At 50.4% G+C, this 21,095-nt stretch overlaps 2 protein-coding genes and 1 long non-coding RNA gene across 11 annotated transcripts in view; 1 reads left to right on the top strand and 2 right to left on the bottom strand.

Annotated features, from left to right (window-relative positions):
- Positions 1-2,650, top strand: part of LOC118901647 — an 11,252-nt gene extending 8,602 nt beyond the window's left edge. For both annotated transcript variants that reach the window (XR_005021429.1, XR_005021428.1), the window contains exon 3: positions 2,516-2,650. This is a non-coding gene — a long non-coding RNA (uncharacterized LOC118901647). The remainder of the gene's footprint in view (positions 1-2,515) is intronic.
- The window catches only part of ESYT1 (extended synaptotagmin 1), a 24,235-nt gene extending 3,158 nt beyond the window's left edge, over positions 1-21,077 (bottom strand). The window contains exons 1-27 of one of the 5 annotated variants that reach the window (XM_036864968.1): positions 21,023-21,077; positions 20,175-20,238; positions 12,346-12,542; positions 11,531-11,934; positions 9,886-9,927; positions 9,581-9,715; positions 9,403-9,476; positions 9,214-9,286; positions 8,968-9,057; positions 8,741-8,796; positions 8,190-8,313; positions 7,925-8,101; positions 7,725-7,807; positions 7,382-7,430; positions 7,161-7,247; positions 6,965-7,057; positions 5,476-5,547; positions 5,209-5,295; positions 3,411-3,560; positions 2,933-3,088; positions 2,627-2,803; positions 2,391-2,473; positions 2,229-2,277; positions 2,032-2,121; positions 1,804-1,899; positions 1,461-1,532; positions 1,282-1,368 (exon numbers count right to left, since the gene is read on the bottom strand). In XM_036864968.1, the coding sequence (XP_036720863.1) occupies positions 1,282-1,368; positions 1,461-1,532; positions 1,804-1,899; positions 2,032-2,121; positions 2,229-2,277; positions 2,391-2,473; positions 2,627-2,803; positions 2,933-3,088; positions 3,411-3,560; positions 5,209-5,295; positions 5,476-5,547; positions 6,965-7,057; positions 7,161-7,247; positions 7,382-7,430; positions 7,725-7,807; positions 7,925-8,101; positions 8,190-8,313; positions 8,741-8,796; positions 8,968-9,057; positions 9,214-9,286; positions 9,403-9,476; positions 9,581-9,715; positions 9,886-9,927; positions 11,531-11,914 (2,586 nt within the window). In that variant the 5' untranslated portion in view covers positions 11,915-11,934; positions 12,346-12,542; positions 20,175-20,238; positions 21,023-21,077. Of the gene's footprint in view, positions 1-1,281; positions 1,369-1,460; positions 1,533-1,803; positions 1,900-2,031; positions 2,122-2,228; positions 2,278-2,390; positions 2,474-2,626; positions 2,804-2,932; positions 3,089-3,410; positions 3,561-5,208; positions 5,296-5,475; positions 5,548-6,964; positions 7,058-7,160; positions 7,248-7,381; positions 7,431-7,724; positions 7,808-7,924; positions 8,102-8,189; positions 8,314-8,740; positions 8,797-8,967; positions 9,058-9,213; positions 9,287-9,402; positions 9,477-9,580; positions 9,716-9,885; positions 9,928-11,530; positions 12,118-12,263; positions 12,543-20,174; positions 20,239-21,022 lie in introns of those variants that run through there. The other 4 variants (XM_036864967.1, XM_036864969.1, XM_036864966.1 and 1 more) reach the window with 4 other exon arrangements.
- Positions 14,496-21,095, bottom strand: ZC3H10 (zinc finger CCCH-type containing 10). Of its 4 annotated transcripts, none has more exons than XM_036864974.1 (3): positions 21,023-21,067; positions 20,175-20,238; positions 14,496-18,712 (listed from the first exon to the last, which is right to left on the bottom strand). In XM_036864974.1, exon 3 carries the CDS (start codon positions 18,658-18,660, stop codon positions 17,362-17,364), a length of 1,299 nt encoding a protein of 432 aa, XP_036720869.1. In that variant the 5' UTR covers positions 18,661-18,712; positions 20,175-20,238; positions 21,023-21,067; the 3' UTR covers positions 14,496-17,361. The 4 variants fall into 4 exon arrangements, with proteins under 4 accessions (XP_036720869.1, XP_036720866.1, XP_036720867.1 ...); XM_036864971.1 differs by lacking the exon at positions 21,023-21,067 and adding an exon at positions 20,688-21,004 and having other exon boundaries at positions 14,496-18,715; XM_036864972.1 differs by lacking the exon at positions 21,023-21,067 and adding an exon at positions 20,688-21,004.

Below are 21,095 nucleotides of genomic sequence, written 5' to 3'. Positions count from 1 at the left end.
ACTTTGGAAGGTATCTGACTCCTTACTCCATGTAGAGAAAGCCAGCACTCCTATATTACCTTCCCCCATCCTCTCCCCACCTCCCATACCTCTTCACTTTTCGGTCACCCTTCGACCCACTGAAATCTAGTTTCTACTCCATTCCAGCCCCTGAAGTTGCTCCAGTCATCAGTGACCTCCTAGTTTTCAAAGTCAGTGAATAGTTTTCAGTCACCTAATTTTACCTCTCAGTAACATTTGACCACTTCCTGTCTTTTGAAACACTCTTCTTTTGGCTTCTGGAATCCACTCTCTCCTGGGGAGCATCCCACCACCCTGGCTACACTTCAGTGCTCTTCTTCCTCCATCTGCCCTTTTGTTGCAGCACCCAGCATGTCCAACCTTTGTCCTCTTTTCACTCTACACACGCCCTGAGAGCTCTCACTCACGCTTGTGACTACAGCTGCTACCTGTTGCTTGCTCATGATGCTCAAACAAGAGGGAGAGGGAGGAACACCACGATGGGCCACAGATCGACCTTCCAGATGGCTGTCTCCCCTTGGACAGCCCTCAGAGATCTCAATTTCAAAAACTCCTGCTCGGTGCATTCCCCGTGTTGGCGATGGCACCTTTATCTGTCCATCCACACTAAAACCCCAGGAGTTAACATGTAGTTGTTCTTTGTTCCTCTTCCCCCTCCATGTCAAAATAACCACCAAACACTATCTGGCCTTTGTCAGTTCTTGCTTCAGTTACTCTAACAGTCTCTTAAGTGACCTACCTGCCTCCAGTGCTGCCTTCCTCCAGTTCATTTTTTTACCCTGATGTCAACACCATCTTCCTAAGATGCAAATCTGGATGCCACCTCTCATTCCTTCAAATGTTTCCCTATGCCTTTAGGATAAAATCCAAATTCTTAGCATAATTTTTTTGTGATCTTGCTCTTTCCTGCCTCTATAATGTATAATTTGCCTTCTTTCTCCTCCATTCCCTTCTCAGCCTTAAGAGTTTTCCTGTCCTTCTTTTCTTGGTCAGGGCCTATTTACCCTTAAGCTAAGGACGCCTTTCTTACCTCACCTTTTCCCTTGTCTGAGTTAGAACCCCTCCTTTTTTCCCTACACTGCCTTTACCTCAGCAGTTATCAGTCAGGAAGTATTCTCTGGTTATTTTTCTCCCAAAAGAAGAGTGTGAGCTCCAAAAAGATAAGAACTACATCTTTTATCTCTGAATGCCCTGTGCCTGGTTCAGTGCCTGGCCTGTGACAGCAATCTGCAAAATGTTTGTAGAATGAATTTACGGTACCTGCAACTCCAGGCTCTCAAAGTGTGGTTTCCTGATGAGAAAGGAGGCACTCTCATCCCAGACAGGGGCTGACGTTTGGGAAACAGTCTGGTGGAGATGAGGGGTATGATCAGTGTTGACATTTTCTCCTCTACGCCTCTCATCCCTCCCATCCTTAGTCCTGCAGCATTTCCTAATACCTTAGTTTTATGAGAAGTATCTCCCACGGCAAGAGTAGCATAAGGGCTGGGAGGCTTGGTACCTTTTCGGAGCTGGAGAGAGAATGTTAGTCTTAAATTTGGACCAGTTAGGCAGATTCGCCCCTCCCCTCACAAATTACATCCACAGCCAATGGCCCATGTCCTCATTATCACTTGACAGCCCTCACCCTCCTGGCCTCGAACAGACAATTCTTCCCACCCCAGCACCACCCTGGGAGAGAGGAATTTGGAATTTACTATCCCAAATACACTAGGAGCATCCAAACCTGAGGGATGTAGAAGAAGGGCCAGGGAGCTATGGGGCGTGGGGAGCAGATCTCACCGGTAGGTCCTCAGCCCGCTCCAGGTAGACGGAGAGCAGGGCTGCCGCCAGTTCTGTACTCTTCTGAGTCTGGATCAAACTGTTCACCTGCAGCACCTGGGGAAGGACACATGGGAGCTGGGGAGTGGTAACTGACACTCTGGGGCCTGGCATATGCCTTAAAAGCTCATAGAAGAGTTTACCTTGACCCATCTTGGGTCCCTTCCTTCCTCCAGCATCTTTCCTTACCTCCTCTAACTCAGCAGCAGTGGGACGGGGGGTCAGACGCTCCAGACGCAAGTGTAGGCGGCCAGATGGGACATCCTCCAGGGTCAGCCACTGTGGAAGCGGGCAGGGTTAAGACTTGGGGGTGTGGGGACAGGGACTATGAGAATGAATCATGCATCAAGATCAGGAGAGACTGCTGATTCTAATTCCATGCTCACCTCATCAAGGAAGCCATTGTCTAGGACTGTGGTGAGGCTCACTTTACACCTGTAGAGGAGAAAGATTAAAATTAAGGTCTATGGTCAAGAGCCAAGTCTTTTGTCTCCAAGGTCTACAGAGGCCCAGCCCATCTTCCCCGCTGGACGCCCCCCGCCCCTCACCTGCCCAGAAAGTCATCCTTGTCCAGGTCCTTGTCAAAAACTTCAACCTCTAGCTCTTGGCCTGGAATTGATGTGACGATCACCTAGTGGGAGAAAATAATGGGATCCTTTCCTTTTCTTCTCAGAATGACTGGACACCTCCCCCAATCAACTGAACCCCAGAAGTTTTTTGGACCACTCAGAGCTGGGGGAGGAATGGGGCAAGACTGGGAAGAGTCCTAGCCCTCAATTCTGACCTCAAAGACCTCGTTCCAACGGGGATTGAGATCTTCCTGAACAACACGGCTCCGGAAGCTTCGTCCTCCCAGCTTTAGTTTGACATAGGGGTCTGACTTCCCCTTCACTAATCCCCCCAAGAAACGGTCTTTGGCAATCAGGTCCTGGGCCTCTAATACATGGATCCGAAGCACATTCTGCAAAAGGAACAGGTGCGGCACCAGGTGGCAGTCAAAGAGAGAATACTGTCAGACCCAGCCCTGAAACAGGCTTTGCGCACGTAGGGTGGGCAAACAGACTCCAGTCCTTTCCAGATACAGACTTACCTCTGTCCCAAAGTTACTGTCAGGAGTAGTGTGACTGGGTCGAGGTGGGGCATCCACACTGCTGCCTGTCTGGGGGCCCTCGTCGTCCAGGTCCCAAGCTTCAGGAGTACCAGGCACAGCAGGGAAGCGCACTTCTGATGAATCCAAGTACAAGAGCTGGGAAGGGTAGTGTGATTGTCAAATCAAAGCAGTGCATTTAGCCACCAGCAGGCAAGGTATGTGGGGGTGGGGGGGGGGCAGAGCAGGGGCTCTGACAGGGAAACTAGGTCCCTGCCTTGGCTGTGCTTATCTCTGGGGGGTTCACTCCACACTCACCCTACTCAGACACCATGTCTTCCCCCAGTTAGATCAACAAACATTTTTTGTGCGTCTGCTAGATGCTTCCAGATACACTAGCTCATTTCATCGTAGAGGATCCCCTTTCCTTACTCTTAATACCACAAGGAATCCACAGGGCCCTTCCCCTCCACCTCCATACCCTCATAACCAGTTTCATGTACAGCCGGGAGTTTGGGCCAGAACTGCTGAGCTGGAACCACTGGTCCAGGGTGAGTTCAGGGGCAGTCAGCAGGCGAGCCAGAGGCAGGGTCAACGCCCCTAAAGTCAGGGCCCTGGAGTCATCCTTCACCTATAGGCACAGGAAGAGGGGATGGAGTGAGGGATTAGGGAAAAGGGAGGTAGCCTGCGGAAATGATGACACAGCTGCAGCTTCATTCTCTCTGTGCCAATCACAAACCTTTTGCTCTACTCCAGGCCATCCTTTTACAGTCCTCTGCCCACTCTACAGTCCCTTCCTCCTTTGCTCGTTCTGGTCTCATTACCTGGAAAGTTCTCATTCTGCTCTTCTCTGCCTGTTTAAATCCTACTGATACTTTAAGGCCCTCTGAATATCCTACTTCCTTCACAAAGACTCTCTAGTTACTCCAGCCTCTGTACTTTTCTCTGGCCATCCTAAGCACTATACTATGGGTATTTTACTCCCAATGATTAATGTTGAATCATTCTTAGATGGTTATATATGTTTGTCTCCTCTCTGAAACGAGCCAGTAAGCTTCGTGAGGGCAGATACTGTGTTTTGCGCTTTTTCTATGACCTTAAAAGTGCTAGACGTCTGGGAGGCTGGGACTGGCATATGCACACTACTCTATGTAAAATAATCAATAAGGACCTACTGTATAGCGCAGGGAACTCTACTCAGTACTCTGTAATGACCTATATAGGAATAGAATCTGAAAAAGAATTAGGTATATGAATATGTATAACTAAGTCACTTTGATGTACATCTGAAACTAACACAATGTTGTGCTAACCCTATACTCCAATGTAAAATTAAAAATTAAAATAAAATAAAAATAAACCAGAAAAAAAAAAGTGCTAGGTGTCTAGCTGGTGCTCAATATGTTCTTCTCTTCTTTTAACAGGGTTTTTGTTTATTTTTTGGCTGTGCCTCATAGCATATGGGATCTTAGTTCCCCGACCAGGGATTGAACCTGTGCCCCATGCAGTGGGAGCGCAGTCTCAACCACTGGACCACCAGGGAAGTCTCCTTCTCTTCTTTTAAAAAATAATTTTTTTGAGGCATAATTTACATACCACAAAAATCACTCATTTTAAGTGCACAATTCTTAGTTATAAAAATGATTCTAGGGCTTCCCTGGTGGCGCAGTGGTTGAGAATCTGCCTGCCAATGCAGGGGACACGGGTTCGAGCCCTGGTCTGGGAAGATCCCACATGCCGCGGAGCGACTAAGCCCGTGAGCCACAATTGCTGAGCCTGCGCGTCTGGAGCCTGTGCTCCGCAACGGGAGAGGCCACGATAGTGAGAGGCCTGCGCACCGCGATGAAGAGTGGCCCCCACTTGCCGCAACTAGAGAAAGCCCTCGCACAGAAACGAAGACCCAACACAGCCATAAATAAATAAATAAATAAATAAAATTTAAAAAAAAAATTAAAAAAAAAAAAAAAAAAATGATTCTAGAGAGACAGGTGGGGAACCGTGGAGAGTAGAAGAGGTGGAGAGTCTAGGTAGATGGATTGAAAATAGAGATCATGGAATTCCCTGGTGGTCCAGTGGTTAGGACTCCGTGATCTCACTGCCGAGGGCCTGGATTCCATCCCTGATCAGGGAACTAAGATCCCGAAAGCCACACGGCACAGCCGAAAAAAAAAACAAGAAAAGAAAATAGAGATCAAAGGAGAAGATGGAGAGAAGAAATGGTGCAGATCTGAGAAGACAGAATAGGGTATCCAGGAGGGACTGATAGGTGATTCTCTCACCTGCACATCGAGCTCCTGGCTTCGAGGGTCTTGCAGGAAGAACCGGAAGGCCTCCTCCCACACCGGGCCGTTGGTGTTATAGACAGCCTAGAGATGTGCAGGATGTGATCAAGGTACACGCCACAGTCCCAGTCCTGTTTCTCCAGAAAACCCTTCCTCTTACAGGCATCCTAAAGGGAACGCTTCATCCCAAGAACAGTCCTCCCTCCTCCTGTCCCCACACACACATGACACCTGGCACAATGATATCCTTGTCCTGGCCCTCACCTTGCTCTCCTGGGTCACATCCTGAATTGACAGCTGTACCATGGGGTTGGGCTCCTTGTTCCCCTTCTTCAGCTGTGGGGGGTAGAATTCAGAAGTCACTATCTTGGTTGTTTTTGTTTTTGTTTCAGTGAAGGAAGGCGGGCTGTCATCAGAATCCTTCCCCTGGGGCTTCCCTGGTGGCGCAGTGGTTAAGAATCCGCCTGCCCGGCACTTCCCTGGTGGCGCAGTGGTTAAGAATCTGCCTGCCAATGCAGGGGACACGGGTTCAAGCCCTGGGGCGGGAAGATCCCACATGCTGCAGAGCAACTAAGCCCGTGCACCGCAACTACTGAGCTTGCGCTCTACAGCCCACGAGCCACAACTACTGAACCTGTGCACCTAGAGCCTGTGCTCCACAACAAGAGAAGCCACCACAATGAGAAGCCCGTGCAGCGCAACGAAGAGTAGCCCCCACTCGCCACAACTAGACAAAGCTCGCGCACAGCAACAAAGACCCAATGCAGCCAAAAATAAATAAATTAAATAAATAAAGATTATAAGAGAATATTATGAACAACTTTATACAAATAGTTAGAAAACATCGATTAAATAGATAATTTAAAAATACAACTCACGGGCTTCCCTGGTGGCGCAGTGGTTGAGAATCTGCCTGCCAGTGCAGGGGACACGGGTTCGAGCCCTGGTCTGGGAAGATCCCACATGCCGCGGAGCAACTAGGCCCGTGAGCCACAACTACTGAGCCTGCGCGTCTGGAGCCTGTGCTCCGCAACAAGAGAGGCCGCGATAGTGAGAGGCCCGCGCACCGCGATGAAGAGTGGCCCCCGCTTGCCGCAACTAGAGAGAGCCCTTGCACAGAAACGAAGACCCAACGCAGCCAATAAATAAATAAATAAAAGTCATTTGTGAATTTTATTTTCAAAAAAAAAAAAAAAAATACAACTCACTAAAACCAATTCAAGAATTTTAGTGAGATTAAAAAAAAAAAAAAGAATCCGCCTGCCAGTGCAGGAGACACGGGTCTGAGCCCTGGTCCGGGAAGATCCCACATGCCGCGGAGCAACTAAGCCCGTGCGCCACAGCTGCTGAGCCTGTGCTCTAGAGCCTATGAGCCACAACTACTGAAGCCCAACGTGCCACAACTACTGAGCCTGCGTGCCACAACTACCGAAGCCCACACGCCTAGAGCCCGTGCTTCGCAACGAGAAGCCACGACAATGAGAAGCCCGCGCACCACAACGAAGAGTAGCCCCCACTCGCTGTTAACTAGAGAAAGGCTGCACACAGCAATGAAGACCCAACGTAGCCAAAAATTAATTAATTAATTAAAAAAAAAAAAAGAATCTTTCCCCTGAGGTGACTGTGATCCCCTCTTTGGAACCCTTGTGTTACATGTTGTTGCTATGGAAGCAGAGCGGGCGGGGGGAAGGGAGGGTGTGGGAATGCTGCACCCATGGCTTCCTGTTCACCTGCCCTCAGAAGCCACACTCACAGGAAGATCTTGGGCCCGATCCAGATAGACAACTAAGATGGCAGCTGATGGGGGCTCCGGTCGGGAGGAGACTCCTCGGTTCCACTGTAGAACCTGGTGTGGGGTGGTAGTAGTCAGACCATCATCCCTCCAGACCCCCCATACTTCTAGCTACCTGTTTCTCCCCTGCTAGCTTCCTGTTTTCAGTGTTAGTTACCTGCTCCAGTTTTTCTGCATCTGGCAAAAGTGAAAGCCATTCTAGCCTTAAGTGAACTTGGCCTTGCCCACTTTGTAGAGGGAACCACTGGAGGGAGAGGAAGAAGAAAGTGAGGTATAGTAGACATCATATACACACCCAATCTCTTCCCCACCAATGTAGCAACCACCGTCTACACAATGGGGGACAGCACCCTCCACCTTCCTCTTCTCTCAACTTACTTCATCCATTACTCCAGCCTGCAGTACTTTCCCTACATCCAGCTTCATTCTGGGGGGCGGTGGTGGTGATGATGGCAGTGAAAGGAAAAAGAGGGGAGTGTTATAATTAGCAACATGTCATTCACTGGCCCGCTTCTCATCCACACAGAAATAACTGGCACATCTCAGACTCCCTTCTTACCCTCGGGAGATATATATGCATGTGTGCGTGGTGGGTATGAGGGGTGGGAAGGCTGGGAAGGAAAATGATAATATGATTCCCAGGCCTGGAAAAGGATTATAATTACCTCTGAGACCTTGGTGGCCCTGGGGATTTAGAATCCTAACACAGGCAGAGTCTCACCTGCCCAGAAAGTCATCTTTGTCTGGATCCTTGTCAAACACCTCCACCTCAATTTCCTGTCCTGGGACCTCATGTACCATAACCTGAAGAACACAGAGGGATAAGGGTCCGCAGGTGTGAAGATCATCCAATCAGCATATTCTCTCAAAACCTCCTGGAGCCTCCCCATCTGACACAGCCCCACTCGTTGGCTCTCCCACCTCATAAGTCTCTCCCCACTGGGGGTTGAGTTCCTCATCAATGACACGACTGCAGAATGTCTGGGTGCCCACTCGCACAAGTGCGTAGGGGTCTGACTTGCCCTCAATCAGGCCCTTTACGTATTTGTCCTTGGAGCTCAGCCCTCCAGCGGCCAGCAGGTGAATCCGAATAATGCCCTGAGGGTAGGAATCAGATCCTGAGATATTAAAGACCCACCACAGGGTTCCCAAGAGACGGATCTATCTAATAGGGGAGAGACCATACCCTGGGAAGAGGGGAACGCAACTGGGCCACATCTTGAAGGTCAGGCACAAGGGGCACCAATAATCGGTTGGGCAACACAAGAAAGGCAGCGATGGAATCCATGATCATGGTGTCAGAGAGGGAACTGAATGGGGGAGTGGAAAAGGAGGTGAGTGTGAGTGTCAATATTTCCCCACCGCCAAGTATGTTTCCCACAACCAAGAGAGACCTAAAGCTAGAGGGAAGTCCTTTCTTGAAAATACCTTTTTGCTTCTCTTCTACCCTGATTTCCCACCTACTGCTCTGTCCCTTCCTCACTGCCATCGCATCTCTTCCTTCTCCCTTTGCCCCGGCTGAGGAGTCCGTAGCCCACTTCATTCTCTACCAAAATGCACAGTCCCCCCACAGAAGAAAAATCACAGTATGAAACTTTTCAGGGGTATTTGTCTGATCTCCCCAACTAGGGTCAAGGCTCTTGGAGGGCACCAGCTGCATTTTTTACTGCTCTGTATCCCTTAAACCCCCAAACCAGGGCTGGAACACTTAACAGGTGCTCGATAAATCCTTCATACCTGAGTCCTGGGATATCCAGCAGGTTGGTCATCCCTGTCCAGTTGATATCTAGGGTCTGGAAGCAAAGAGCAGGGGGATCGGGACAGAGCATATGGTGGCATGGTTACGCCCATCCAACAGTTGCCAGACCCTCAGCCTACTTGTCAGTTCCCTCCCCCATTCCCCATAGCTTCCAATCCTCTCTGCTTCCCCCGCTTCCCTACCCCTCCTCAACGTTTTCCCTTACCGGGCGTCGGATAAAGAACATCGACACAGCCCCCACAATAGGAAGGTTCCCAATGAGTGGTTCAAGAATCACTCGTAAGACACCCTGCAGCTGGGGCAGGAAGAGACGAACAAAGCCTTTCTTCAGAAACAGTCTTCTTTCCCTCCCAGACCTCCCCAGCCTTGGTTTTCCCAACCTCCCACTTCCCCATATCTAATGAAACTTAGGGCAAAGGCTTCTTATGGAGGCCCCTGACATCTGCCCCACCTGCATGCCCTTGACTCCTGCTTTGCAGAAATATTTCTTCACTTCCACATCGATCTGTACATCACCTACATAGCTGGGAGTTAGTGAGGAAGAGAACAGAGGGTTAGCACTAGGCTGACGTGGGTAAGGGGAGTGAAGTAGTCAGAGTGACCAGGAAAGGGAATCGGGAAGAGTGGTGAGTGGCATTACCTGATGTTCAAGTCCAGCAGGATCTGGTCTTTCCTCTGACCAGGGTGAACCCTGACTCCTATGATGCGCGGTGGCTGCAGAGATGAATGCTTGAGAGGGGAGGGAAAGGCCCCTTTGGGCCACCCATCTCCCCTGCCCCATCTCTTCCCTGTCATTACTTTCCCTCCTACACACGTACCTTTTCACCCAATTCCACTCGTGTAAATGTAAATGTTTGCAGGTGGGGGTTAGATCCTCGAACAGCTGGGGCCACAGTTTCAGCCAAAAGCTTCTCCATATACTGGCCCAGGAACGGCCAGACCTGGGCCACAATCTGGGAGGAAAGGGAGCTTGTCATAGGAGAGTGCTGCCTTCCCTCTAAAGGCAAGTTCCTTCAGACTCCTCCCCATGGGGAGGCTAGATTTGAAGCGTGGCAGGGTCTGGCAAGAGAGCGAACCCCATTCCCCCTCAGGAAAAACAAAACCCAAGACAAGCAACCCTCACCTTATTTAGCCACTCAGCTTTTTCCACATCTGGGAAGCTGACCTGGAGGTGGAGAACATGGAGACAGTGAGGAGCACTATCCTCCGCCCGTAGCTTCCTACTAAGATGCCAGGTGGATGCTCACTAAGGAAACCTAAGTGTGACACCCAGGGGTTGAGGGGAGGGGCCGGGATGTCCTGAGGATTCATTCCTCCAGAGGGTTTGGGGCCCTGAGGTCTCTTCGGCAAAGGGAGCTGACAGTGTCAGCCACACAAAGTTGCTTTGCGGATAGCTCAGGGATGTGAAATGATGACAGCTGCTGGGGCAGAGAGGAGGAGGAGGGAAGAGAAGGGCACATTCTTTCCGGAGGGGGAGGTCCTGACAAATCAGAGTTTGAGGAGGAAATCCTGGGATTGGATAAGTCCTGGTTCCTTTTACCAGCCTTCCCTCTGCCCCTCGAACTGGGGCTTCTACACCAAAAGGTGAAGCAGGACGCGGCTCCTGTGTTAGGGAGGGGCCAGAAGAGCTATACAGGCCCAGGCTGGTGTTTTCTTTCTTTCTTTTTAATCGGTGTGACTCTTTTGATGGGAAGGAAGGACATCTGTGCTTTGTACTGGGGGAGGAGAAGGGGTAGTTGCTTTAGGAGGAAAATAATTTTCCATGATGAGAAGTAGGAAGAACAGAGACTCTTGCTGCCTGGGCTACAAGTCCCATGGGACCATTTCTCCCCGTTTCTCCTCCCCAGTCCAGGGTCGGGGAAGCATAGCTGTGTTTGCCTAGCGTCAACTTTGATTCCCCCAGACAGGCACCTCTGCTGGGAGGAGCAGGAAGGGAGGGGCCGGGAAGGGCCGGGTAACGGGCTCGGCATCTGCAAGGCCTGAGAGAAGCCATCGGGGCCCCTCACCACAGGAGAGGGGGCGTAGAAATAGGGTCCTGGCCCCAACCCAGCAGGCGCAGCCCGCAGTCCGGAAAAGGGTGGGGCCGGCCAGGGGCGGTGGAGTGCGGGCAGCGGGCACTGCAGCAGTAACACTACCCTCCCCCCAGTACCCCCGCCCTTTGTCCAGCAGCCGCCTCCGCTGCGCTGCGGCCAGGCCGCCTGAGGCTGGAAGGCTAGGGCCGGAGGGTCCGTCTGGGTGCGGGGGCTCGACTGGGCAATGCTCCCGGGGAGGATCTCGGGATAAGAGCGGGAAAAGGGAGAAGAAACTTATGGCCTTAAAGAGGTTTAAAAAAAAAAAAAAAAGAAGTCTTGGGGAGGACAGGAAAATGGAGGGAACCCACTGAGCGGCAACGGGAACAGGGACGCCCAGGAGCAGTGTGAGTGGCACCAGAAACGAGGAGGGGCGTTCGAGCGGTTTGGTTGGAGGAAGAGCCACGGCTGAGACGGGCTCCCCAGATGTTATTATTGCTCTTGCCCAAGCGTAGAGGAAGAAGTCCTGATTCTGTGGAAGAATCGGGATCTGGGCGTGGGGAAGGGGGGCGGGTAGTGGATAGTCGGTCCCAAGAGTGGCGCGTCCCTGCAGGCAGGAGGCTAGCGGGCCAAAGGGGAAAGTCTGGGGCCCATCGTCCCAAGATGGGGAGCTGACTTTAAGGATAGGGAGGGAGAGCCCGAGAACTAACGGGCAAGAAGGGAACTATGCTGCACTGAGGATTGAGGATGGTCGCTCACCCAGGCAGGTAGTTCTCGATGGCTCATGTAAAGAGTTTTCGCCGTGAGCCTCTCCTCATCATCCAGCAGCTGTCGCGCTACTCGAAGGCTCCGTTCTTTCTCCTCGCGGACCCGGCGCCAGCCCAGGTAGAGGGCGAGGCCGAAGAGCACAAAACCCACGCTGAGTCCTATTGCCCCAGCCAGGTACACCGGCACCAGCACCAGCAACCGCCGCCCGAACGAAGTCAGCACCGCCAAGGCCTCACCCGCGGCGCCTGGGCCGGCAGGTTGGTTCCCAGAACTCTGGTCCAGCTTTGCGTGAGCAGTGGGGGGCTGGTCAGGGGGGTCGGAGGGAGCGTAGGGCTGGTCCACTGCGCTGGGGCGGTCTCCAGGAGAGCGGTCCATGCTGCCACCTCTGGGAGGACCTGCCCGACCCAGAGACCAGCTAGAGGTTGCCTAGTTCGGCGACCAGATTCCCCCCCTACAAACCAAAACCCCAGAATGGGGGAGGGGACTTAAAGCCACGCCCCTTCGTTCTGACGGTTCGGGTTGGTCCGTGCCGCATAGATGAAGGTGGAATCAAAAGACCGAAACCCCGCCCCCTGCCTCGGGGAGAGGAAAGGGCTCGGGAGAGGCAGGACCTTCCTGATTGGACCGGAGTGCCAAGATGGGCGGTCTGGGATGGCGGGAAAAGGAGGAAAAAGGCTAAAGAGCAGCATGTGATTAGCCAGAAAGAGGAGGAGGAGCGGCGTACCATTTCAAGAGGAGAGGCGGGACCAGGAGCTCCCCCACGTGGGATTGGAGTGCCTATGGTATGACGTCATGCAGAGCCGCACCTGCAATTACTCTGTTTTAGAGAGAGCTGGAGTTGCGAAGTTGAGGGGTTGTGGAGCGTCGGGATTTCGTTCCACTCCCTTCAGACGGTTTGGCAGAACTTGGTCTGCGATTCCTACATGTTCATTTGTCTCCTTTCCCACGTTTTCATACTTTAAGCACATTCCTTATCCTTCCACTTTTTTTCTTGCTGGTTGTCCTTACAAAAGGAAAGGAAATTACCCTATTTGGAATGAAAGTGTTCGATGACCGACCCTGTTTATCCTGTTCCCAGTCCTCTACTTTGTCTATGCAGTGTAACGACAGACTCTAGAGAAAACTGGAGAACCCGAAAATTACAGAATTGAGATAATCTAGCCTTCAGGCAAGCGGGAGGGGGGAAAAAGCAGAGTGAATAGGAAGTGAGGCTTTATTTCTCTTTAGAAATCTCCAAGTTAGTTCATTCTATCTCCAAGAATTAGTCATCTCTATTTTAAAGAGCAAATTAAAACTAAATTGGCTCCAAGGGGGGTGGGGTCTCAGCTGCAGCCGAAATGATTACATTTTCCAAGAATTCCTGACCCTGAGGAACTGCTAGGACACTAAAATGGGAAATCAAGAGTAATGAGACAATTCTGTTTCTCATTTGCCTGGGTTATAAGGAAGGTTTAAAATACAGTCAGATGTAGAACTAAGTTCTACATCGCACTGTGTAGGTTTAGGAAGGAAAAAATGCAGGGTATATTGATGATGACTCTCGTTACTAGTTAACTGGACTTAGAGGTGTAGTGTTGTCCAGGGACTTAGAAACTGGACCGATCGGAAGCCCAGGAGGGACAGATTGGTCATGATTACCTTCTAATGCGATGTATGTGGGGCTAGTGTTATTCTGTTTGGTTTACAGCTGTTAAATTTTATCTGGCTCTGCAGGGCATAGATTTCATCAGGCTATGTTTCATCAAAGCTGTTTAAAACTTATCCCTGCCCAGGTTCCCTCCCTTAATCTTAAATTTTCTCACTTCCCTTTCTCTACTTCTCTGAAACAGTATCTAAACTGCTTCTTTCAGTTTGCAGAACTGTGTAAGGAACAGTTTTCCATCTGCCTCCTATGTTCTCTGTATTCTGAGAGATGAGCAGGTAAAAAAGCTCAAGGAGTTTGGAGGAGGTGAGTGCCCACCAACTTGACGAACCAGAACTATAGCAGGAAAATGGATGAACATCCTCAGAGGGAAACCTCCCTATAAACTGAAATTTGCCAAACACTGGAGTAGGGGAAGGGATCCCTTAGGCTGGGGGATGAAGAGGGTGACCTATGGAAGTTCCTTTTCAAACTTTTCCCCTTTCTCATCCTATCTAGATCATCAGATCCTCCTACTGAAGATGGTGTATGGAGGACAAAAGCTCATCCCCAGGAAGGTCTCTTCCCAGCTGGGGCCCAGGAGCCACAGAATCAGCAGCTGCAAGGCACCGGAACAAGTAAACAAGATGGGTCCCCACCCATTGACAATTCTGTTGCCGAGGTGCCACCTGGTGGTGATAAGCAGTAAATGGGTAACACGAAAAAGGATGGCCATTTGTTAGAGGAGAGCACTTAGACTTCCTGGTTTTGCAATCTGCATTTATATGTAAACTACAGTTGCCTCCCAGGGTTGGATGTGGTAATCTGGTCCCAGCCTACTCTCCAAGATGGAAGGGGCAACGGGATTTGAGGAAACTTCCTCTGTATTATTCCTTGTAAGTTACTGGAAAGTAGTGGTCCCATTGCTGGATGGCTATCATTAGAACTTTCTTATGCCAAGTCTGGAGTCAGACTGCCTGAAGAGATTCCTAGTTCCATTCCTTACTAGTTGTGGAGACTTGGGTTGATTACCCTCTTTAAGTCTTTCTCCTCTGCAAAACAAGTATAATAATAATGCCCATTGTGTCAGTGAAATATTGCATGTAAAGTGCCTAGCACAGTACCTTGGTTTATAGTAAGTACTCACATGTTAGCAATTTTTCTAGAACTCTCTGCTTATTTCCTATGCAGCAACACAGGACCTTTTTCTCCATTAGGTAGCCCTTCATATATCTGAAGACATCTATTGGGTCTACCCTCAGTCTTCTCTTGCCAGTTTTTTTCAGATACCCCACTGGTTTGCCAATGGCCCTCTGCAAAAACTATTTAGAAGAACACACAATACTTTAGAACTGGTTCCACTCAGATAGACGTGGTAGAACTACTATATTTACAATGCACAACTATGGTTCTTTTACCCTTATGGAGTTTCTAGAAAGGTGCCTAGAACATAGCAGCCTCTTGATATTTATTAACTGACATATTATGAAGAATAAGATTTTAATTTTTGCAGCCAATTGGAAGTCCCATGTTGTTCTCACATGAATTATTGCTAATATAGATCTCTGCATTTGTTTCTCAGACAGGCTCAAGCAATTTTTAGAGGGAAGGTCGGTCAATCCAAATGGACCCTTTGGATTAATTTAGTCAATACAAGTTACAGACAATTTCCATATTACTTAGTGTTTCCTTGTGTTACTGTTGGTAACTGGGCTTTTCATATTTTTATACAATTAAAAAAAAAAACATAGCCCTTGGGTATATCACTAGAGACTAGAGATTTCTCTAACATGAATATGCTAATCAACATTTACTAGGCACAAATGTTCAGTTTTGATTCCATCAAACTCTACTATTAACTGACTCATAATTATTCTCTTATCTGCAATGACTTAGCAGGTGAGAAAGAGGAAAGCAGTTCCTGACATCTGGGAACTGGCCTGACACAGCTAGGCTTTGGAATTATTAGGAGCTGACCTGGGCTCACAGGTACTGTTGAACACAAACAATCTCACAAAACACCAATATCAGACAAGAGTACTCAGTGACTGTGATGAAGTGAGGCAAAAAACAAGATCACTTCCCAATTTTGTTTAAGCACTAGACAAGGTCAGTGTGCAAACCACAAAACACCAAACATCCCCCTCTCCCAGCTAATGCAGCTTCAGCTTCACTTTAGACTGCCCTTTTTCTAGATAAGATAAAGATACGCAATTATAGAATTTTCCCTGCTCCCCTGACAGCACTCAATTTAGAGTGAAGCTCCACTTCCTTGAACCTTCCCCCAACTCACTTAATGAAGTTCAAGTCCTGTAGGGTCCTTTCTAACACCCTCTTGCAAGACACACCGTGGTTCCAAATGGCATCCTCTCTCCATCACTGCAATGAGCATTAAACCCAACTTGTTCAACTGCAGGTGTATTCCTGGTGGTCTTTAGCTAGAGCACGTTAATAAAGTACATACGACCTCCACAGTTTCCCAAATCTACCTCTTTAGAGATACTTGGCAAAAAAATAATAAAGTTAGCTTGTCAGGGTTTGGCTAGGATTAATTCATGTTGATATCTATGATCACATTTGTCTAAATGCTCATAAACCATCTCTTTTAATAAACCAGAATTGTGCCAGAAAATCAACATTAGGCTTATCAATGTGTGGTTTCTAGAATCCACAAACAATATTTCAGTATTTGCCCATTTTTAGTCATTCGTGCCGCAACCCCCCCCCCCACCTTTTTTTTTAAATGACTGGCCTTGACCTAGCCCACCATCTCCAACCCCAGGTGTAACCTGAGTGATCAACCAGACAAGAGAGCAAGAGGTAGCAGGAGATATGATGGGGAAAGAACAAACCAGGATCACTCTCTCTACCCCCAAATCCATTGTCCCATAGACTAGACACCTGAGTTGTTTCCCCTCCATCAGCCATGAGGTGAGGAGGAACTGAGGTTTGGCTACTGGGACCCTTGGCCTTACTGACTCTTAATTGGATTTAAAACCTCTGTGGTTCTATGTGGAGGCAGAGGGAAGAAAGGGACGAACCCTGAGGCTTGTGTCCCCAGAAGAACTCTCCTTTCCCCAGCACCTCTTAAGCCTTGAAGGCTTAAGGCACTGGTGACTGAGGAAGGGATGGGGTAGGAGTTACATCAACTGCTGTCAACTCAGAGAGCAACTGCCACCTGCCCTGCTCTGTTTGAATAAGGGAAGGATCTGTTGATACATATCCCATTCCCATTTCCCAGCACATCCACCCTTCTTAGTACCTGCCCCCTAAATGACCCTAGGAGCCCTGGTTACTAAGGCAACCTGGGAATAGTATGTGCAAATAGAAACCAAAACAAATGGGACTATTTTTAAACAAGACTAGGTGGCTCCAATGTTTTTACCTCACAGAGTACCTTCCCCAAAGCCCCATCTGATCTTGTTCTGGGTCCCTACCCTTCTTCACTGGCCTCCATCCATCCTTACTACTATGTGAAAGTGGGGTCTTTATTTCATTTTGGCAGATCTATTTACTGCTCCCATCTTCCACGCAGAATATCTAAGCAAGTTTTCACTGCCTCCATTTGTTAAAAATATATTTTTTTATTTCTTTGGAACATGGTGGGCCCTGCCCTATGGATGTCCAGGCCAAGCCAAGGTAATGAATGCTCTCCTAGTCTTTGGGCTGGAGTACTATGGTCCCCGCCTTCCCATGGGCCCAGGAGCAGTTCCTGTATTGTCCAACTCAGCTAGGCCCCAAATTGTCTGATGGCTTCTATCAGGCCTTCTCTCCTGGCCACCCACTTCCCAATCTTTCCTGGCTTCCCCTCTGGGCAGGGTATTTTTTTCTTCCAAAGCCAGTGCTGGAACCTGTGCCATGCAGAAGAGAGGACAAGACCAACGATGTCCCCCAAATTCCCATCAGAGAACACATAGCCCCTCAGTCAGTCCTTCCTCTGCTGGCTTCAGTCTGCACTCCTATGCAAGCCCCCTCTGTGAGGCTGGAAGGAAGATGGACAAGAGGACCCTCATAAAAGGGAGGTGAGAGAAAACACACCAACCCAACCCCTGCTCAGAAGCAAACTCCTTGTAGTCTCTCTTGTCCTAGTTCATGAGTGAGCCCTTCGGACAGGGCCTGGGAGGGCTAGGCGAGTGGGTAGGTAAGGGCCCCTCGACCCCAGCCCTGGGAGGCTATACCAGGGGAGTGTCCATTAGCCCCATCAGTGTGGCATGGCTGTGATACGCATGCTCTGGGAGGCGATGGGGTAAGTCACCATGGGAGTGGTGGTGTGGCTCATTGTGATTCCTGCCAAGGGCTGGGCCATCGATACAGCCACAGGAGCCACAGATACAGCCACAGGAGCCATGGAGACAGGTGGGGGTGCCATTCCCTGGGCAATTGTTTGAGCCAGAGCAGCCGACAGTGGCGTGATCTCTGGGTTCAAGTGTGGGGGTGGGGGTGGTGGAGCGGCAGGCGGTGCAGCATTAGCTGGGGGAGCAGCTGGAGCTCCCGCAGGGGCCACCAGTTCTTGCTGCGACACGGGGCGAGGCTGTAGAGCCTGGCTGCTGAGAGTAGTGTGAGTCTGGGCGATGCCATGGTTAAAAGTGGTGACAGTGCCCACGGTGGGGGCCAGAGTCTGCTCAGTTGCTGGTGCAGTGGAGCTCAGGGTCATGACCTTGGCCTGATTGCGGAACTGGGCATTTTGTTCCAGCAGTACCTCGTTGGTGGCCAGAAGGTTGCTGACCTGCTTCTTTAGCTCCTCTACCCGCTTCCTGAGCATGGCATTCTCTTCCTCTAGCAGCCTGCACTCCACCCCTCGGGGTGGAGCCAGGCTGTATTCATATGATTCAAAATGGGGGCCATCTGGGGGGCAGCATCCACCTCGCCGGCGCTTGGGGCCTGGCTCATGGTCCTCAAAGCCCCTGTCAGGGAGGTCGTAGATATCATAGAGGTCATGACGTCGTCCTGGGGGAACTGGGCCTGTTGAGCCCCCACCACCAGCACCTCCTCCACCCCGGGCATCAAACTCAAAATCCCGCTGCAGGTGACGGAACTTGCACTTGGCGCCTCTCTGGCAATCACCCTTGAGAAAGTCACGGCAGATAGGGACCTCCTCCTTCCCATTTGGTAGGTCAGCTGGTGAAAGGCCCAGGCCGGCTGCCACTTTCTGCCTCAGCCGAGGGGGAAGCTCTCCTGTCTTTTTATAGCCATCCTCATCCTCCTTGGAGCCATGGATGAATCGGCAGTTTGGGCGGCTACACTCCTTGTTCTGGAAGTCATGGCAGAAGATGAACTCATTTTTGCTCACCCCCAAGTTGGACACCTCACTCATGTCCGGATGGCGATAGCGGCAACGCTTGCCTCGCTTGCACACATTCCTCAGGAAGTCTCTACAGATAGCATCTGAGCTGGCCCCGCCACTGCCTGCCCCTGTCCCACTGGCCTCCTCGCTGCCACCGCCTCCAGGGCCTCCACCGCTGCTCCCAGTGCCGTTGGCATAGCTGTCCCGGTCAGGCATCCTGGTCCCCCCCAACTCAGGGCTTTCTTCCTTTTCTTGCCACCCTTGGTGACTGCTAGGAAAGAGGAGAGCTGTGTCAAACAGGAGTCCTCCAGAGGGGCCAAACTCTTGCTGACTATATGGCAGGCAGTCCAGCAAGAGGCAGGCCAGCAAGAGGCAGGCCAGAGGCACAATGGCTCTGGAGATGGAGAATCTAACGGATGAGAATTCTGCCTGGACTGGCTGGCTTGTCAGAAGTCCTGCCCAGGCCCTGTGCATCCGGTCTAGGTCAGAATGATTCACACTTGCCTGGCTGTCGGAGGGAGGGAGCTGGGGTGAAGCTACCTCATCTCACTAACGATGATACGCCAAGGAAGGAGCAGGGAGAGAACAGTGTTGGATTTTATTTCCCCTTCTGAACTGACCTTATTAAAGTTGTGGAATCAAAATTAAAACTGCTGTTGGTGTCTGATTAGGCTAAGAGGAGACTGGGAACAGTGGCTAAGATAAGCTGGTGAGCTACTAAGGGCTGTGGAAAATGGAGCACTAGTGACATTACTTCCCTGACCCCCTCTTCCATGGGATTTCAGGTGAGGACTCTGTGAAGTATCAGATCTCTAGACCCCAGGAAATCCTGAGTAAAAAGACTGGCATCACCAGCTTGAGGGCAATACCTAAACCTGTCATTTTTTGGTATTCTCTCCCGGATTACCACTATTCTCAACTCTAGGGTGGTCAGCCCCCTCCCCCTCCATTTCAGGGGAAGAGTTCTACAGCTGGAATCTCTACTTATAGACCTCAAAAGGACAAAACCATTTGTGGCAAGATCAAGGCAATAGGAAGGAGTTACTTTCACAGGAACAAGTGATCTTTCTTTCCCCATTCTATACCCCTCCTACCCCTCCATGGGAAGATCCCACTGACATCAAACCACACCATTCCTCGCCCTATAAAGATACTCTTTACTTACAGACTCTATAAAAGCTTTTAAAATCTCCTCTTTCCCCAAAGAGCTCAAGAACGTCAGTCCACTGCCCTGGTTCTAGCACTCTCCTCTCCCCACCGCCAACAAGACTAGGAGTCCCTGCTACCACGTGTCTGACCTCCTAAGCCTTTCCAGGCTCCCCCTGCTGTTCAAATAGGAAAACTTCATATTGTTTCCCCTTGAGTATAAGGGAATCTTTCCAATTTCTTTGGCCTTGACGGCCCCCAACCACCCGGTCCATTGCCTTGACTTTGTCTTCAAGGCAAAATGAACCCTAAAATGAACCGACTAGGTCACAGGCCAGAGTTGCAAGAAAATCTGTAAAAGAGGGGTCATCTTCCTCCAAAGGGAGGTAGTCTCAGAAAGACAGAAACAATCAAGGAAAAAAGAGTGGGAAAAGAGAAGACACAAATTTTCAATAAAAGGGAAATGACCTGGTGAAAAATAAATGGCATCTATCCAAGCCTGAACCGTGTTACAAGTCCCACCAGAAGCTGATAATCAGATCTGATATTTCTCCCCACCCAACTTTCCCAGGATTGTTTGATACCTGAGGTAGCTCAGGTGAAGTCCGGGGCTCCTGTGGGTCTCCACCTCCACATCACTGCTGGGTTCTGAACAGGAGAAAAACAGAGACTTGGGTGTGAGAAGGGGTAAGAATGGAGAACTACGGGGTGGTTGTTATAAGAATGAAGTCTGACAAAATGGCAAGAGCTCTGGGCACGTCAAGATTTCCTTAGGATTCAAATTGAACTTCCCCTGTCAAAGGGAGAAGCCGCCAGTAAGAAGAGAGTAGTAAGGAACAGAACTAATTTGGAGAGCCTAGGAGGACGGGTTGGAAAACCAGCCCTGAGTGAACAAAGGGTGAGGGGCACCCTGTCTCAAGGTGAAGGAGGATGTGGGGATCAAAGCCCGGCCTAGGGTTGGGGTTAGGAACTCCGAACAGGGAGCCGTGCAAGGGCAGCGACTGACAGCGCAATGGGATGGCGGATTAGACTTGAGAGCGGTGATTGTGACGCTTCGCAACACCCCAGAGTTTGCGAAAAAAGTCCTAGGAGTTTACCGCAGCATGTCTCTAGCCTGGCAGGTTCTGTGCAGTGCCGCCGGAGCTCAGCCGGGGACCAGGTGAACAGGACACTAAAGGGAGCACTTAGTGAAGCGAGGAAGGGGACTCCGGGTGACATCAAGCAGAGGGGATGGGCAGGGCTGTGACGTCACGGAGCTGGCGTTTGCTCGCGAAGCGGGGTCAGTCAGAAAAGGGATTCGGCCCTGATACGTGAGGAAGAGCCAAGTCGGTCCTGGGGGGCCTTGTGTAGCCCGGCCAAGCCCAGCCGCTGGGCCGGCCCCGACTCCTCCCCTCCGGGCGCGGCCTCCACCTAAGTCTCCCGCCTCCCTCACCTGCTGCCGCCGCCGTAGTTGCTGCTGCCGCCTGCCGGTCCTCTAGCTTCGACAAAGAGCCGCCTATCCTATC

The sequence above is a fragment of the Balaenoptera musculus genome, chromosome 10 (genome assembly GCF_009873245.2).
Source record: "Balaenoptera musculus isolate JJ_BM4_2016_0621 chromosome 10, mBalMus1.pri.v3, whole genome shotgun sequence".
Lineage (NCBI taxonomy): Eukaryota > Metazoa > Chordata > Mammalia > Artiodactyla > Balaenopteridae > Balaenoptera > Balaenoptera musculus.
Note: the sequence above shows the minus strand (reverse complement) of the source record. Positions and strands in the feature narration are given on the sequence as shown.

What these genes read in the sequence shown, in the direction of transcription:
- ZC3H10 (XM_036864971.1), bottom strand. Translation starts at nt 20,808, where the DNA reads ATGTCACCCGGAGTCCCCTTCCTCGCTTCACTAAGTGCTCCCTTTAGT. An exon ending in CAGGCTAGAGACATGCTGCG is followed by an intron (nt 20,239 to 20,687) that starts GTAAACTCCTAG and finishes TCTCCTGTTCAG; the next exon opens with AACCCAGCAGTGATGTGGAG. An exon ending in CTTCACCTGAGCTACCTCAG is followed by an intron (nt 18,716 to 20,174) that starts GTATCAAACAAT and finishes CCTCTTTCCTAG; the next exon opens with CAGTCACCAAGGGTGGCAAG.